We start from the raw sequence: 13456 nt of genomic DNA, 5'->3' as shown, positions 1-13456 counted from the left end.
AAGGATAATATAAAGCAAATTACATTAACAAGTGAAAGGTAAGTGTATTTTTTAATATTAAAGTCGCCATTTTTGGTAAAATACTTTGTTAATTATACAAAAATATTTGCGTTACTAAATGCAGAACTTACCGCCGGATCCAGTTTTGACTTATACATATCAGAATTTTTCCAATAAGAAATACATAGTTGATACGAAATTTGTGAAAAATTAATTTAGTTATTAAAAAAATCAAAAAGTATTAATGTTACCAACTCCAATAAAAAATACAGGGTCTACTTTTGATTCATAACAATAATTTCCAATAAGAAATATTTTAAAGAAATTAAATTATAAACTTGATTGATAGATTGAGTAGTTTGATTTTATAGTATGTTTTTATTAACTTTTACTTGGGGATTATAAATAATAGTTTAATTGATATTAATAGTTTTAATAATAACATAAATACACCAAGGTATAGATTTATATTTTGGAACTATACCTACACAGTACAATATATATAAAGAATCAATATTAATTATCTAAAAAATCTTTTATAAATAGATATATGTATATGGTACGACTGCCTAGAGAACTTAATAATTTTCAGTTGAAGCATAATGTTTTAACATAGATTTGGTATGTTTAAATTGCATACCATCGGTGGCAGCCAAAACTTCAGTAATAAAACTTTGAGAATTGTGTATGGTCGTACCACCCAATATAACGCGATAACCCATATTGTTCAATTGATGCACCGATAAAGCCTCTTCATAGGTGGTGCCACCGACAATAAAAACTACCACCTCTTGAGGTGGACGACGGAATGGTACTAGTTCTGAGTTAATAGCAGGATAGGTGGGATCTAGTTCCCTACCCTTGAAAACATCCTCCAAAGTTTCCTTTAGCAACGGGGTATGTTGGGTAAAAACATTCTCTACTCCCTTAAGGCCTTTAATAAGATTACGTGTCAATTTGACGGCATCGGTAATGCGCACCAAATTAAATAGTTCTCCCTGGCGCATGTGGGTGCCTGCATATTCTATTAAACTGGGTATTATGTGTGTTTGTGCTGATCTCATTTTTAAAATCTGCAGTAAACTCGAAGTATCACAATTGGCATGACGTTCATAGCGCAAGGCATATAAAGCCACTAGTTTTAAAGCATCTTCTAGGGAAATGCGTTCATCTGCTATTAACTTCTTAATACGTTGCAATTGTTGGGAATGTTCTGCTTTACAGGCTATTTCCTGTTCCAATTCTGATACCTCAAATAGATTCCTTTTTGTTGTCATTGTGGACAATTCACCCATTATGCATAAATGTTTTTGCACCGTACCGGACATTTTCTTAAATTGTGGATAAGTTTCTATAAAATTTTTCATATCCGCAATACTTTCCACCTTTTTTTGATCTTTTGCCTTACGTTGAAATTCTTCCATAAGATTTTTAATGGTCGAACCAATTTCACCAAAATTGGCATACATATTTTTGGCATAAAATTCATCTTGGTCTCCCGATAAGACCAATTCCTTAAAATCTTTGGGTACTGCCTGATTTTCCGACAAGTCCACACGATTATTGCGTATGGTTAAAAGTTCATGAACCATGGCCTGATAAGTCCATTGGTGTAGTAAAGGTGTCACTGGATCATCACGGCGATCTAAAATTAATAGCAATGGAGGAGCAGCTCCATTTTCATGAGTACGAAAATCGAATAGAGAAGATTCTTTGGTTATTTGTTCGTACACTTGTTTGGCTAAAGTTTGTGTAACCGTCGAACCTGCCCTATATCGTATTACAGGATTTAGTTTGAGGGACAGCAATACCGAGATTATGCCCTGTACAGAACGTGTTAATGCATCGGGCAGCCAATTAAGTCTTTGCATGCAAGTGGGAATGTTAAGGGAAAATAAATTGGGATTAACACCCATATAGTCGGCATACAACTCTTTTACTTCACGCACCGATTCACTTTCATCACACTCGGCCAAATATTTAATATCGGTGCGGGGTATAATGTTGCTGAAATCTGGAAAAAACATAAATTTCAGTAAATTGTGCTAATTTTTCCCCATAATCTTTCTTACACAAAAAATATGAACCATATTTAGGGCTTCTTAGCTCCTGCGCCAACAATTGTACATTCTGCTTGGTTGGCCTTATGAAAACTATACATTTTAAATATTTCATGCGCTCATTGGAACGTCCCGAATCAATGCGTTCAAATAAATAAACCTCCCGCTGCAGCATATCCGACTGAGAAAATGCCATTGATATAATACTGGTCTAAAAATTTCCAAAATAAATTGTAACAAAATCTACAAATTATCTATTTTTATACTGCACCCACTGTTTCCTTATCCAATAGCATTGTTTTCATGCCCGGCCCCGATTCTGAGCACATCTTTTCTATATACAATTTAATGCCATTTATTAAATTCATTTTTATTTATTATTTTTAGGCAAGATTTTTAATAAAATATGTTTATTTCGCTTTTTTCTAAAAAAAATTATGTATTGTTTTCGTTTCTTCTGCAAATAATATATTTTCCTTACACACCTACACACTCAAACGCAAATGTCAAAAACCAGATGTTTTTATCAATAGGGTAGAAAAAAAGGAATGCCAGATGGTTTATTTCACAAATACGGCCACTTGGTTTTATAATAGTAATTAAGCCTAAAAATATGTTAAGTGGAAATATAAGAATTTGTTATAAAATAATTAAAATATATATAATTATACATTTTTATTCCCTTCATCAGAGGCGTAAAGAAAATTTTCTGAAATAGTCAGTGATCACAGATTATAATTGTTTTGGCTCTATCTCTCCTGGTTTCCAAGATAAATGGACTTTTATGTTTTCACTCAAAAAATCCATTTCTGGTGAGATATAAAAGTGATCACAGATTATCAGTGTTTTGGCTCTATCTTTTCTAGTTTCCAAGATAAATGGACTTTTATGTTTTCACTCAAAAAATCGATTTGTGGTATGAAATAATGGTGATCACAGATTGTCATTGTTTTGGTTCTATCTCTTCTAGTTTCCAAGATAAATGGACTTTTATGTTTTCAATCAAAAAATCGATTTTTGGTATGAAATAATGGTGATCACAGATTATCATTGTTTTGGCTCTATCTCTTATAGTTTCCAAGATAAATGGACTTTTATGTTTTCAATCAAAAAATCCATTTCTGGTGAGATATAAAAGTGATCACAGATTATCAGTGTTTTGGCTCTATCTCTTATAGTTTCCAAGATAAATGGACTTTTATGTTTTAACTCAAAAAATCGATTTTTGGTATGAAATAATGGTGATCACAGATTATCATTGTTTTGGTTCTATCTCTTCTAGTTTCCAAAATAAATGGACTTTTATGTTTTCACTCAAAATATCCATTTTTGGTGCGATATAAAAGATAAATGGACTTCTATGTTTTCACTCAAAAAATCGATTTTTAGTATGAAATAATGGTGATCACAGATTATCATTGTTTTGGTTCTATCTCTTCTAGTTTCCAAAATAAATGGACTTTTATGTTTTCGCTCAAAAAATCAATTTTGGTATGAAATAATGGTGATCACAGATTATCATTGTTTTGGTTCTATCTCTTACAGTTTCCAAGATAAATGGACTTTTATGTTTTCAATAAAAAAATCGATTTTTGGTATGAAATAATGGTGATCACAGATTATCATTGTTTTGGCTCTATCTCTTATAGTTTCCAAGGTAAATGGACTTTTATGTTGTCAATAAAAAAAATCGATTTTTGGTATGAAATAATGGTGATCACAGATTATCATTGTGTTGGCTCTATCTCTTATAGTTTCCAAGATAAATGGACTTTTATGTTTTCACTCAAAAAATCGATTTTTGGTATGTTATAAAAGTGATCACAGATTATCATTGTTTTGGCTCTATCTCTTATAGTTTCCAAGATAAATGGACTTTTATGTTTTCACTCAAAAAATCGATTTTTGGTATGAAATAATGGTGATCACAGATTATCATTGTGTTGGTTCTATCTCTTATAGTTTCCAAGATAAATGGACTTTTATGTTTTCAATCAAAAAATCGATTTTTGGTATGAAATAATGGTGATCACAGATTATCATTGTGTTGGTTCTATCTCATATAGTTTCCAAGATAAATGGACTTTTATATTTTCACTCAAAAAATCGATTTTTGGTATGAAATAATGGTGATCACAGATTATCATTGTTTTGGCTCTATCTCTTATAGTTTCCAAGATAAATGGACTTTTATGTTTTCACTCAAAAAATCGATTTTTGGTATGAAATAATGGTGATCACAGATTATCATTGTTTTGGCACTATCTCTTACAGTTTCCAAAATAAATGGACTTTTATGTTTTCACTCAAAAAATCGATTTTTAGTATGTTATAAAAGTGATCACAGATTATCATTGTTTTGGCTCTATCTCTTACAGTTTCCAAGATAAATGGACTTTTATGTTTTCAATCAAAAAATCGATTTTTGGTATGAAATAATGGTGATCACAGATTATCATTGTTTTCTTATCTCTCTCTTATAGTTTCCAAGATAAATGGACTTTTATGTTTTCACTCAAAAAATCGATTTTTAGTATGTTATAAAAGTGATCACAGATTATCATTGTTTTGGCTCTATCTCTTACAGTTTCCAAGATAAATGGACTTTTATGTTTTAACTCAAAAAATCGATTTTTGGTATGAAATAATGGTGATCACAGATTATCATTGTTTTCTTATCTCTCTCTTATAGTTTCCAAGATAAATGGACTTTTATGTTTTCATTCAAAAAATCGATTTTTGGTATGAAATAATAGTGATCACAGATTATCATTGTTTTGGCTCTATCTCTTGTAGTTTCCAAGATAAATGGACTTTTATGTTTTCACTCAAAAAATCGATTTTTGGTATGAAATAATGGTGATCACAGATTATCATTGTTTTGGTTCTATCTCTTCTAGTTTCCAAAATAAATGGACTTTTATGTTTTCGCTCAAAAAATCAATTTTGGTATGAAATAATGGTGATCACAGATTATCATTGTTTTGGTTCTATCTCATACAGTTTCCAAGATAAATGGATTTTTATGTTTTCAATCAAAAAATCGATTTTTGGTATGAAGTGATCACAGATTATCATTGTTTTGGCTCTATCTCTTACAGTTTCCAAGATAAATGGACCCTTTATGTTTTCAATAAAAAAATCGATTTTTGGTATGAAATAATGGTGATCACAGATTATCATTGTTTTGGCTCTATCTCTTATAGTTTCCAAGATAAATGGACTTTTATGTTTTCTATCAAAAAATCGATTTTTGGTATGAAGTGATCACAGATTATCATTGTTTTGGCTCTATCTCTTATAGTTTCCAAGATAAATGGATTTTTATGTTTTCACTCAAAAAATCGATTTTTGGTATGAAATAATGGTGATCACAGATTATCATTGTGTTGGTTCTATCTCTTATAGTTTCCAAGATAAATGGACTTTTATGTTTTCACTCAAAAAATCGATTTTTGGTATGAAATAATGGTGATCACAGATTATCATTGTTTTGGCTCTATCTCTTCTAGTTTCTAAGATAAATGGGCTTTTATGTTTTCACTCAAAAAATCCATTTTTAGTATGTTATAAAAGTGATCACAGATTATCATTGTTTTGACTCAATCTCTTCTAGTTTCCAAGATAAATGGACTTTTATGTTTTCAATAAAAAAATCGATTTTTGGTATGAAATAATGGTGATCACAGATTATCATTGTTTTGGCTCTATCTCTTATAGTTTCCAAGATAAATGGACTTTTATGTTTTCTATCAAAAAATCGATTTTTGGTATGAAGTGATCACAGATTATCATTGTTTTGGCTCTATCTCTTATAGTTTCCAAGATAAATGGATTTTTATGTTTTCACTCAAAAAATCGATTTTTGGTATGAAATAATGGTGATCACAGATTATCATTGTGTTGGTTCTATCTCTTATAGTTTCCAAGATAAATGGACTTTTATGTTTTCACTCAAAAAATCGATTTTTGGTATGAAATAATGGTGATCACAGATTATCATTGTTTTGGCTCTATCTCTTCTAGTTTCTAAGATAAATGGGCTTTTATGTTTTCACTCAAAAAATCCATTTTTAGTATGTTATAAAAGTGATCACAGATTATCATTGTTTTGACTCAATCTCTTCTAGTTTCCAAGATAAATGGACTTTTATGTTTTCAATAAAAAAATCGATTTTTGGTATGAAATAATGGTGATCACAGATTATCATTGTGTTGGTTCTATCTCTTATAGTTTCCAAGATAAATGGACTTTTATGTTTTCTATCAAAAAATCGATTTTTGGTATGAAGTGATCACAGATTATCATTGTTTTGGCTCTATCTCTTATAGTTTCCAAGATAAATGGATTTTTATGTTTTCACTCAAAAAATCGATTTTTGGTATGAAATAATGGTGATCACAGATTATCATTGTGTTGGTTCTATCTCTTATAGTTTCCAAGATATATGGACTTTTATGTTTTCACTTAAAAAATCGATTTTTAGTATGTTATAAAAGTGATCACAGATTATCATTGTTTTGGCTCTATCTCTTCTAGTTTCCAAGATAAATGGACTTTTATGTTTTCAATAAAAAAAATCGATTTTTGGTATGAAATAATGGTGATCACAGATTATCATTGTTTTGGCTCTATCTCTTATAGTTTCCAAGATAAATGGACTTTTATGTTTTCACTCAAAAAATCGATTTTTGGTATGAAATAATGGTGATCACAGATTATCATTGTTTTGGCTCTATCTCTTATAGTTTCCAAAATAAATGGACTTTTGTGTTTTCAATAAAAAAAAAATCGATTTTTGGTATGAAATAATGGTGATCACAGATTATCATTGTGTTGGTTCTATCTCTTTTAGTTTCCAAGATAAATGGACTTTTATGTTTTCACTCAAAAAATCGATTTTTGGTATGAAGTGATCACAGATTATCATTGTTTTGGCTCTATCTCTTCTAGATTCCAAAATAAATGGACTTTTATGTTTTCAATCAAAAAATCGATTTTCGATTTGATCACAGATTATCATTGTTTTGGCTCCATCTTTTATAGTTTCCAAGATAAATGGACTTTTATGTTTTCACTCAAAAAATCGATTTTTGGTATGAAATAATGGTGATCACAGATTATCATTGTGTTGGTTCTATCTCTTATAGTTTCCAAGATAAATGGACTTTTATGTTTTCACTCAAAAAATCGATTTTTGGTATGAAATAATGGTGATCACAGATTTGGTTTCCAAGATAAATGGACTTTTATGTTTTCACTCAAAAAATCGATTTTTAGTATGTTATAAAAGTGATCACAGATTATCATTCTTTTGGCTCTATCTCTTATAGTTTCCAAGATATGTGGACTTTTATGTTTTCACTCAAAAAATCGATTTTTAGTATGTTATAAAAGTGATCACAGATTATCATTGTTTTGACTCTATCTCCTCTAGTTTCCAAGATAAATGGACTTTTATGTTTTCAATAAAAAAATCGATTTTTGGTATGAAATAATGGTGATCACAGATTATCATTGTTTTGACTCTATCTCTTCTAGCTTCCAAGATAAATGGACTTTTATGTTTTCACTCAAAAAATCGATTTTTAGTATGTTATAAAAGTGATCACAGATTATCATTGTTTTGGCTCTATCTCTTCTAGTTTCCAAGATAAATGGACTTTTATGTTTTCACTCAAAAAATCGATTTTTAGTATGTTATAAAGGTGATCACAGATTATCATTGTTTTGGCTCTATCTCTTATAGTTTCCAAGATATATGGACTTTTATGTTTTCACTCAAAAAATCGATTTTTAGTATGTTATAAAAGTGATCACAGATTATCATTGTTTTGACTCTATCTCTTCTAGTTTCCAAGATAAATGGACTTTTATGTTTTCAATAAAAAAATCGATTTTTGGTATGAAATAATGGTGATCACAGATTATCATTGTTTTGGCTCTATCTCTTATAGTTTCCAAGATAAATGGACTTTTATGTTTTCACTCAAAAAATCGATTTTTGGTATGAAGTGATCACAGATTATCATTCTTTTGGCTCTATCTCTTATAGTTTCCAAGATAAATGGACTTTTATGTTTTCACTCAAAAAATCGATTTTTAGTATGTTATAAAAGTGATCACAGATTATCATTCTTTTGGCTCTATCTCTTATAGTTTCCAAGATATATGGACTTTTATGTTTTCACTCAAAAAATCGATTTTTAGTATGTTATAAAAGTGATCACAGATTATCATTCTTTTGGCTCTATCTCTTATAGTTTCCAAGATATATGGACTTTTATGTTTTCACTCAAAAAATCGATTTTTAGTATGTTATAAAAGTGATCACAGATTATCATTGTTTTGACTCTATCTCCTCTAGTTTCCAAGATAAATGGACTTTTATGTTTTCAATAAAAAAATCGATTTTTGGTATGAAATAATGGTGATCACAGATTATCATTGTTTTGACTCTATCTCTTCTAGCTTCCAAGATAAATGGACTTTTATGTTTTCACTCAAAAAATCGATTTTTAGTATGTTATAAAAGTGATCACAGATTATCATTGTTTTGGCTCTATCTCTTCTAGTTTCCAAGATAAATGGACTTTTATGTTTTCACTCAAAAAATCGATTTTTAGTATGTTATAAAAGTGATCACAGATTATCACTGTTTTGACCCTATCTCTTCTAGTTTCCAAGATAAATGGACTTTTATGTTTTCAATAAAAAAATCGATTTTTGGTATGAAATAATGGTGATCACAGATTATCATTGTTTTGGCTCTATCTCTTATAGTTTCCAAGATAAATGGACTTTTATGTTTTCACTCAAAAAATCGATTTTTGGTATGAAATAATGGTGATCACAGATTATCATTGTTTTGGCTCTATCTCTTCTAGTTTCCAAGATAAATGGACTTTTATGTTTGCACTCAAAAAATCGATTTTTGGTATGAAATAATGGTGATCACAGATTATCATTGTTTTGGCTCTATCTCTTATAGTTTCCAAGATAAATGGACTTTTATGTTTTCACTCAAAAAATCGATTTTTGGTATGAAATAATGGTGATCACAGATTATCATTGTGTTGGTTCTATCTCTTATAGTTTCCAAGATAAATGGACTTTTATGTTTTCACTCAAAAAATCGATTTTTAGTATGTTATAAAAGTGATCACAGATTATCATTCTTTTGGCTCTATCTCTTATAGTTTCCAAGATATATGGAGTTTTATGTTTTCACTCAAAAAATCGATTTTTAGTATGTTATAAAAGTGATCACAGATTATCATTGTTTTGACTCTATCTCTTCTAGTTTCCAAGATAAATGGACTTTTATGTTTTCAATAAAAAAATCGATTTTTGGTATGAAATAATGGTGATCACACATTATCATTGTTTTGGCTCTATCTCTTATAGTTTCCAAGATAAATGAACTTTTATGTTTTCACTCAAAAAATCGATTTTTGGTATGAAATAATGGTGATCACAGATTATCATTGTGTTGGTTCTATCTCTTATAGTTTCCAAGATAAATGGACTTTTATGTTTTCACTCAAAAAATCGATTTTTGGTATGAAGTGATCACAGATTATCATTGTTTTGGCTCTATCTCTTCTAGTTTCCAAGATAAATGGACTTTTATGTTTTCACTCAAAAAATCGATTTTTGGTATGAAATAATGGTGATCACAGATTATCATTGTGTTGGTTCTATCTCTTATAGTTTCCAAGATAAATGGACTTTTATGTTTTCAATCAAAAAATCGATTTTTGGTATGAAGTGATCACAGATTATCATTGTTTTGGCTCCATCTTTTATAGTTTCCAAGATAAATGGACTTTTATGTTTTCACTCAAAAAATCGATTTTTGGTATGAAATAATGGTGATCACAGATTATCATTGTGTTGGTTCTATCTCTTATAGTTTCCAAGATAAATGGACTTTTATGTTTTCACTCAAAAAATCGATTTTTGATATGAAATAATGGTGATCACAGATTATCATTGTTTTGGCTCTATCTCTTATAGTTTCTAAGAGAAATGGACTTTTATGTTTTCACTCAAAAAATCGATTTTTGGTATGAAATAATGGTGATCACAGATTATCATTGTGTTGGTTCTATCTCTTATAGTTTCCAAGATAAATGGACTTTTATGTTTTCACTCAAAAAATCGATTTTTGGTATGAAATAATGGTGATCACAGATTATCATTGTTTTGGCTCTATCTCTTATAGTTTCTAAGATAAATGGACTTTTGTGTTTTCACTCAAAAAATCGATTTTTGGTATGAAATAATGGTGATCACAGATTATCATTGTGTTGATTCTATCTCTTATAGTTTCCAAGATAAATGGACTTTTATGTTTTCACTCACAAAATCGATTTTTAGTATGTTATAAAAGTGATCACAGATTATCATTGTTTTGGCTCTATCTCTTCTAGTTTCCAAGATAAATGGACTTTTATGTTTTCACTCAAAAAATCGAATTTTAGTATGTTATAAAAGTGATCACAGATTATCATTGTTTTGGCTCTATCTCTTCTAGTTTCCAAGATAAATGGACTTTTATGTTTTCACTCAAAAAATCGAATTTTAGTATGTTATAAAAGTGATCACAGATTATCATTGTTTTGGCTCTATCTCTTCTAGTTTCCAAGATAAATGGACTTTTATGTTTTCACTCAAAAAATCGAATTTTAGTATGTTATAAAAGTGATCACAGATTATCATTGTTTTGGCTCTATCTCTTCTAGTTTCCAAGATAAATGGACTTTTATGTTTTCACTCAAAAAATCGAATTTTAGTATGTTATAAAAGTGATCACAGATTATCATTGTTTTGGCTCTATCTCTTCTAGTTTCCAAGATAAATGGACTTTTATGTTTTCACTCAAAAAATCGATTTTTAGTATGTTATAAAAGTGATCACAGATTATCATTGTTTCGGCTTTATCTCTTCTAGTTTCCAAGATAAATAGACTTTTATGTTTTCAATAAAAAATCGAGTTTTGGTGATCACAGATTATCATTGTTTTGGCTCTATCTCTTATAGTTTCCAAGATAAATGGACTTTTGTGTTTTCACAAAAAAAATCGATTTTTGGTGTGAAATAATTTTGATTACAGATTATCATTGTTTTAGCTCTATCTCTTCTAGATTCCATTTTTGGTGTGATGTAGAAGTTACACTTACTTTTAATACAGTTTTGAAAAATAATAATTCTTCTCAATTTTTTTACATTTTTTAATACTTTTCTTTATTTTTTATAATTTCTTTTTTCTCTTAAATGGTTTATTTTTTCCAATAATTTCACGTTTGTTTTGTTTTTATTTAAGTTCAAAATTTTCAGTTATAATTTTTTGGTTTTATATTTTTTAATATTATTATAATTATTTATATTTAAAGTTTAATTTGTTTTATTATTTTATAATATTAATAATATATTTAATTTTATTTTATTTATATTTAACTTATTACTTAAAAATAATTCTATACACAGTGTTGTATTTTTTTATATTTTAGCTGAAAATGATTTAAAATTAAAAATTCGTAAGTTTTAAAATTAGGCAGGGCTTTATAGATAGGTGAAGTAAACAAAAGAAAAAGTAGATTTTTTTAATTACAAACTAAAATTTTTAAATTCTATAACTATCTAAAGGAATAGGAAATATGTTTTTTTTTTAATTTAAGTTCTTTTTTTCTTAAATTTCTTTAAATGATTTTCTTTTGTGTTGAAAAAAATTAAAAATTTGAAAATAATTTTGTTTTTTGTATTTAAACATCTATATTTTTTTATTAATGTTGTTTTAATGTTACGCGGGTTGTTTTTTTTAATTATTTATGTTGTTATTTTTTTACAATTATGTATATAAATTAAATATGTTAATAATTGCTTTAGAGCTCACTTTTTTATATAAATAATTGTTTGTTTTTCCTTTTAAGTTATTAAATTGTTGTAATATCGTTTTTTTATAATTTTGCCTTATATTTTCTGTTTAATATCATTATATATCTTTTTTTCAATTAATTTAGTCCAAAGAAAATGTATTTATGTTTGAAGTTGATTTGAGTGGTTATGGTGGTCGTTAGAAAATTTAATTTTGAATAATTGTGAGGTTATGAAATATCTGCTCTCTTTTCGATTTGTCGGCTGATTGAGCTCAGATCGCAGAAATATGATCTGCATTGAGCGCTCTTTATAAAGTAGTTCAGTATTGCGAAGATGGCTGACTGTTTAAAAAAAATTTAGATCACTATTTCTTGGCTAGAGATTGGGAAATTAAAAAAAAAAAAAAACAATTTTGAAAGCAGAGATCAGAAGGTCTTTCCAAGAGTGTGAAGCAGTTATATTGTTTATAGAACTTCAACTATACTTTCAACTATTAGTGTTAGGTGTTCTAGTAAGATCTAGTTTCTCTTTAGAAGAGATATCTAGTTTCTTCTACAGGCAGATAAATACAAAATTTGGAATAATATTAACCTATTTCAAGAAGAGTCCTGTTTAGAATTTAAAGTTCTAAGAATATTAAAAATTTTGTATGACAAGTGTCTTGACAAGTCTATGGACTAGTCTATAAACTAACCTTTAGTCTAAGAACGAGTCTATTAATTACTTTATGGACTGGGCTATTGATTAGTCTATCTACTAGTCTATGAACTAGTTTATTGACTAGTCTATTGATTAGTGTGTTGACTAATTTCTTAACTTGTCTAATCTATTGATTAGCCTATGGACTAGTTTATTAACTAGGCTATTGACAAGTCTGTTGGCAAACCTATGGACTGGCCTCTAAACTACTCTTTACCCTAGGAACGGGTCTATTAATTACTTTGTAGACTGGACTGTTGATCAGAATAGACACTATATATTATATAGTCTATGTACTAGTTTGTTGGATTGTCATATGACTACTCTATGGACTAGTTTATTAACAAGTCTATTAACTGACTAGTCGAGTGATTTGTCTATGAACTAGTTTAATATATAGTCTATTGATTATTCTATGGCTAGCATATTAACAATTTTCTAGTCTATTTACTAGTCTTGAACCAACCATCCGATCAGAGTTCCTTTCAGGAGAGTTCAGGAGCGGATATATACCACCAGAATCTTTACAGATGGTTCGAAAATGTACTGTGGTGTTGGTCCTGGTGTCTTCTGTGAAGAATCTCACCGTTTTCCCAACAACTGTAGTGTCTTTCAGTGTGTTTATTGGCGATAATGTCAGCTTGTAGGGTACTATACGACCTCAATATTCGCGGCAACATAGGAATTTTTGTCGATAGTCAAACGATACTTCTCTCACTAAATTCTTATACTATCACTTCCATATTAGTTAGACAATGCAAGAAAGATCTGTCAAGACTGTCTGGCATAACCCCTGTTGGGGTCCCTGCGCATA

General features: G+C 28.9%; 1 protein-coding gene across 1 annotated transcript; it reads right to left on the bottom strand.

The window, feature by feature from the left end:
• Window positions 1-358: 358 nt before the first annotated feature.
• LOC119600550 (vacuolar protein sorting-associated protein 45) lies at window positions 359-2566 on the bottom strand. The gene is made up of 3 exons (XM_037950828.1): window positions 2336-2566; window positions 2073-2271; window positions 359-2014 (listed from the first exon to the last, which is right to left on the bottom strand). The coding sequence occupies exons 1-3, from the start codon at window positions 2426-2428 to the stop codon at window positions 579-581; spliced, it is 1728 nt and encodes a 575-aa protein (XP_037806756.1). The 5' UTR covers window positions 2429-2566; the 3' UTR covers window positions 359-578.
• Window positions 2567-13456: the final 10890 nt, after the last annotated feature.

This window comes from Lucilia sericata, unplaced genomic scaffold (genome assembly GCF_015586225.1).
Source record: "Lucilia sericata isolate MDLA Ls3-8-SP2 unplaced genomic scaffold, ASM1558622v1 Contig000116F_arrow, whole genome shotgun sequence".
In the NCBI taxonomy this organism is placed as follows: Eukaryota; Metazoa; Arthropoda; class Insecta; order Diptera; family Calliphoridae; genus Lucilia; species Lucilia sericata.
The sequence above is the reverse complement of the archived record's forward strand: the minus strand, read 5'-3'. Positions and strand labels throughout refer to the sequence as shown.

What these genes read in the sequence shown, in the direction of transcription:
- LOC119600550 (XM_037950828.1), bottom strand. Translation starts at nt 2,428, where the DNA reads ATGAATTTAATAAATGGCATTAAATTGTATATAGAAAAGATGTGCTCA. An exon ending in TGCTATTGGATAAGGAAACA is followed by an intron (nt 2,272 to 2,335) that starts GTGGGTGCAGTA and finishes GGAAATTTTTAG; the next exon opens with ACCAGTATTATATCAATGGC. An exon ending in ATATGGTTCATATTTTTTGT is followed by an intron (nt 2,015 to 2,072) that starts GTAAGAAAGATT and finishes TGTTTTTTCCAG; the next exon opens with ATTTCAGCAACATTATACCC.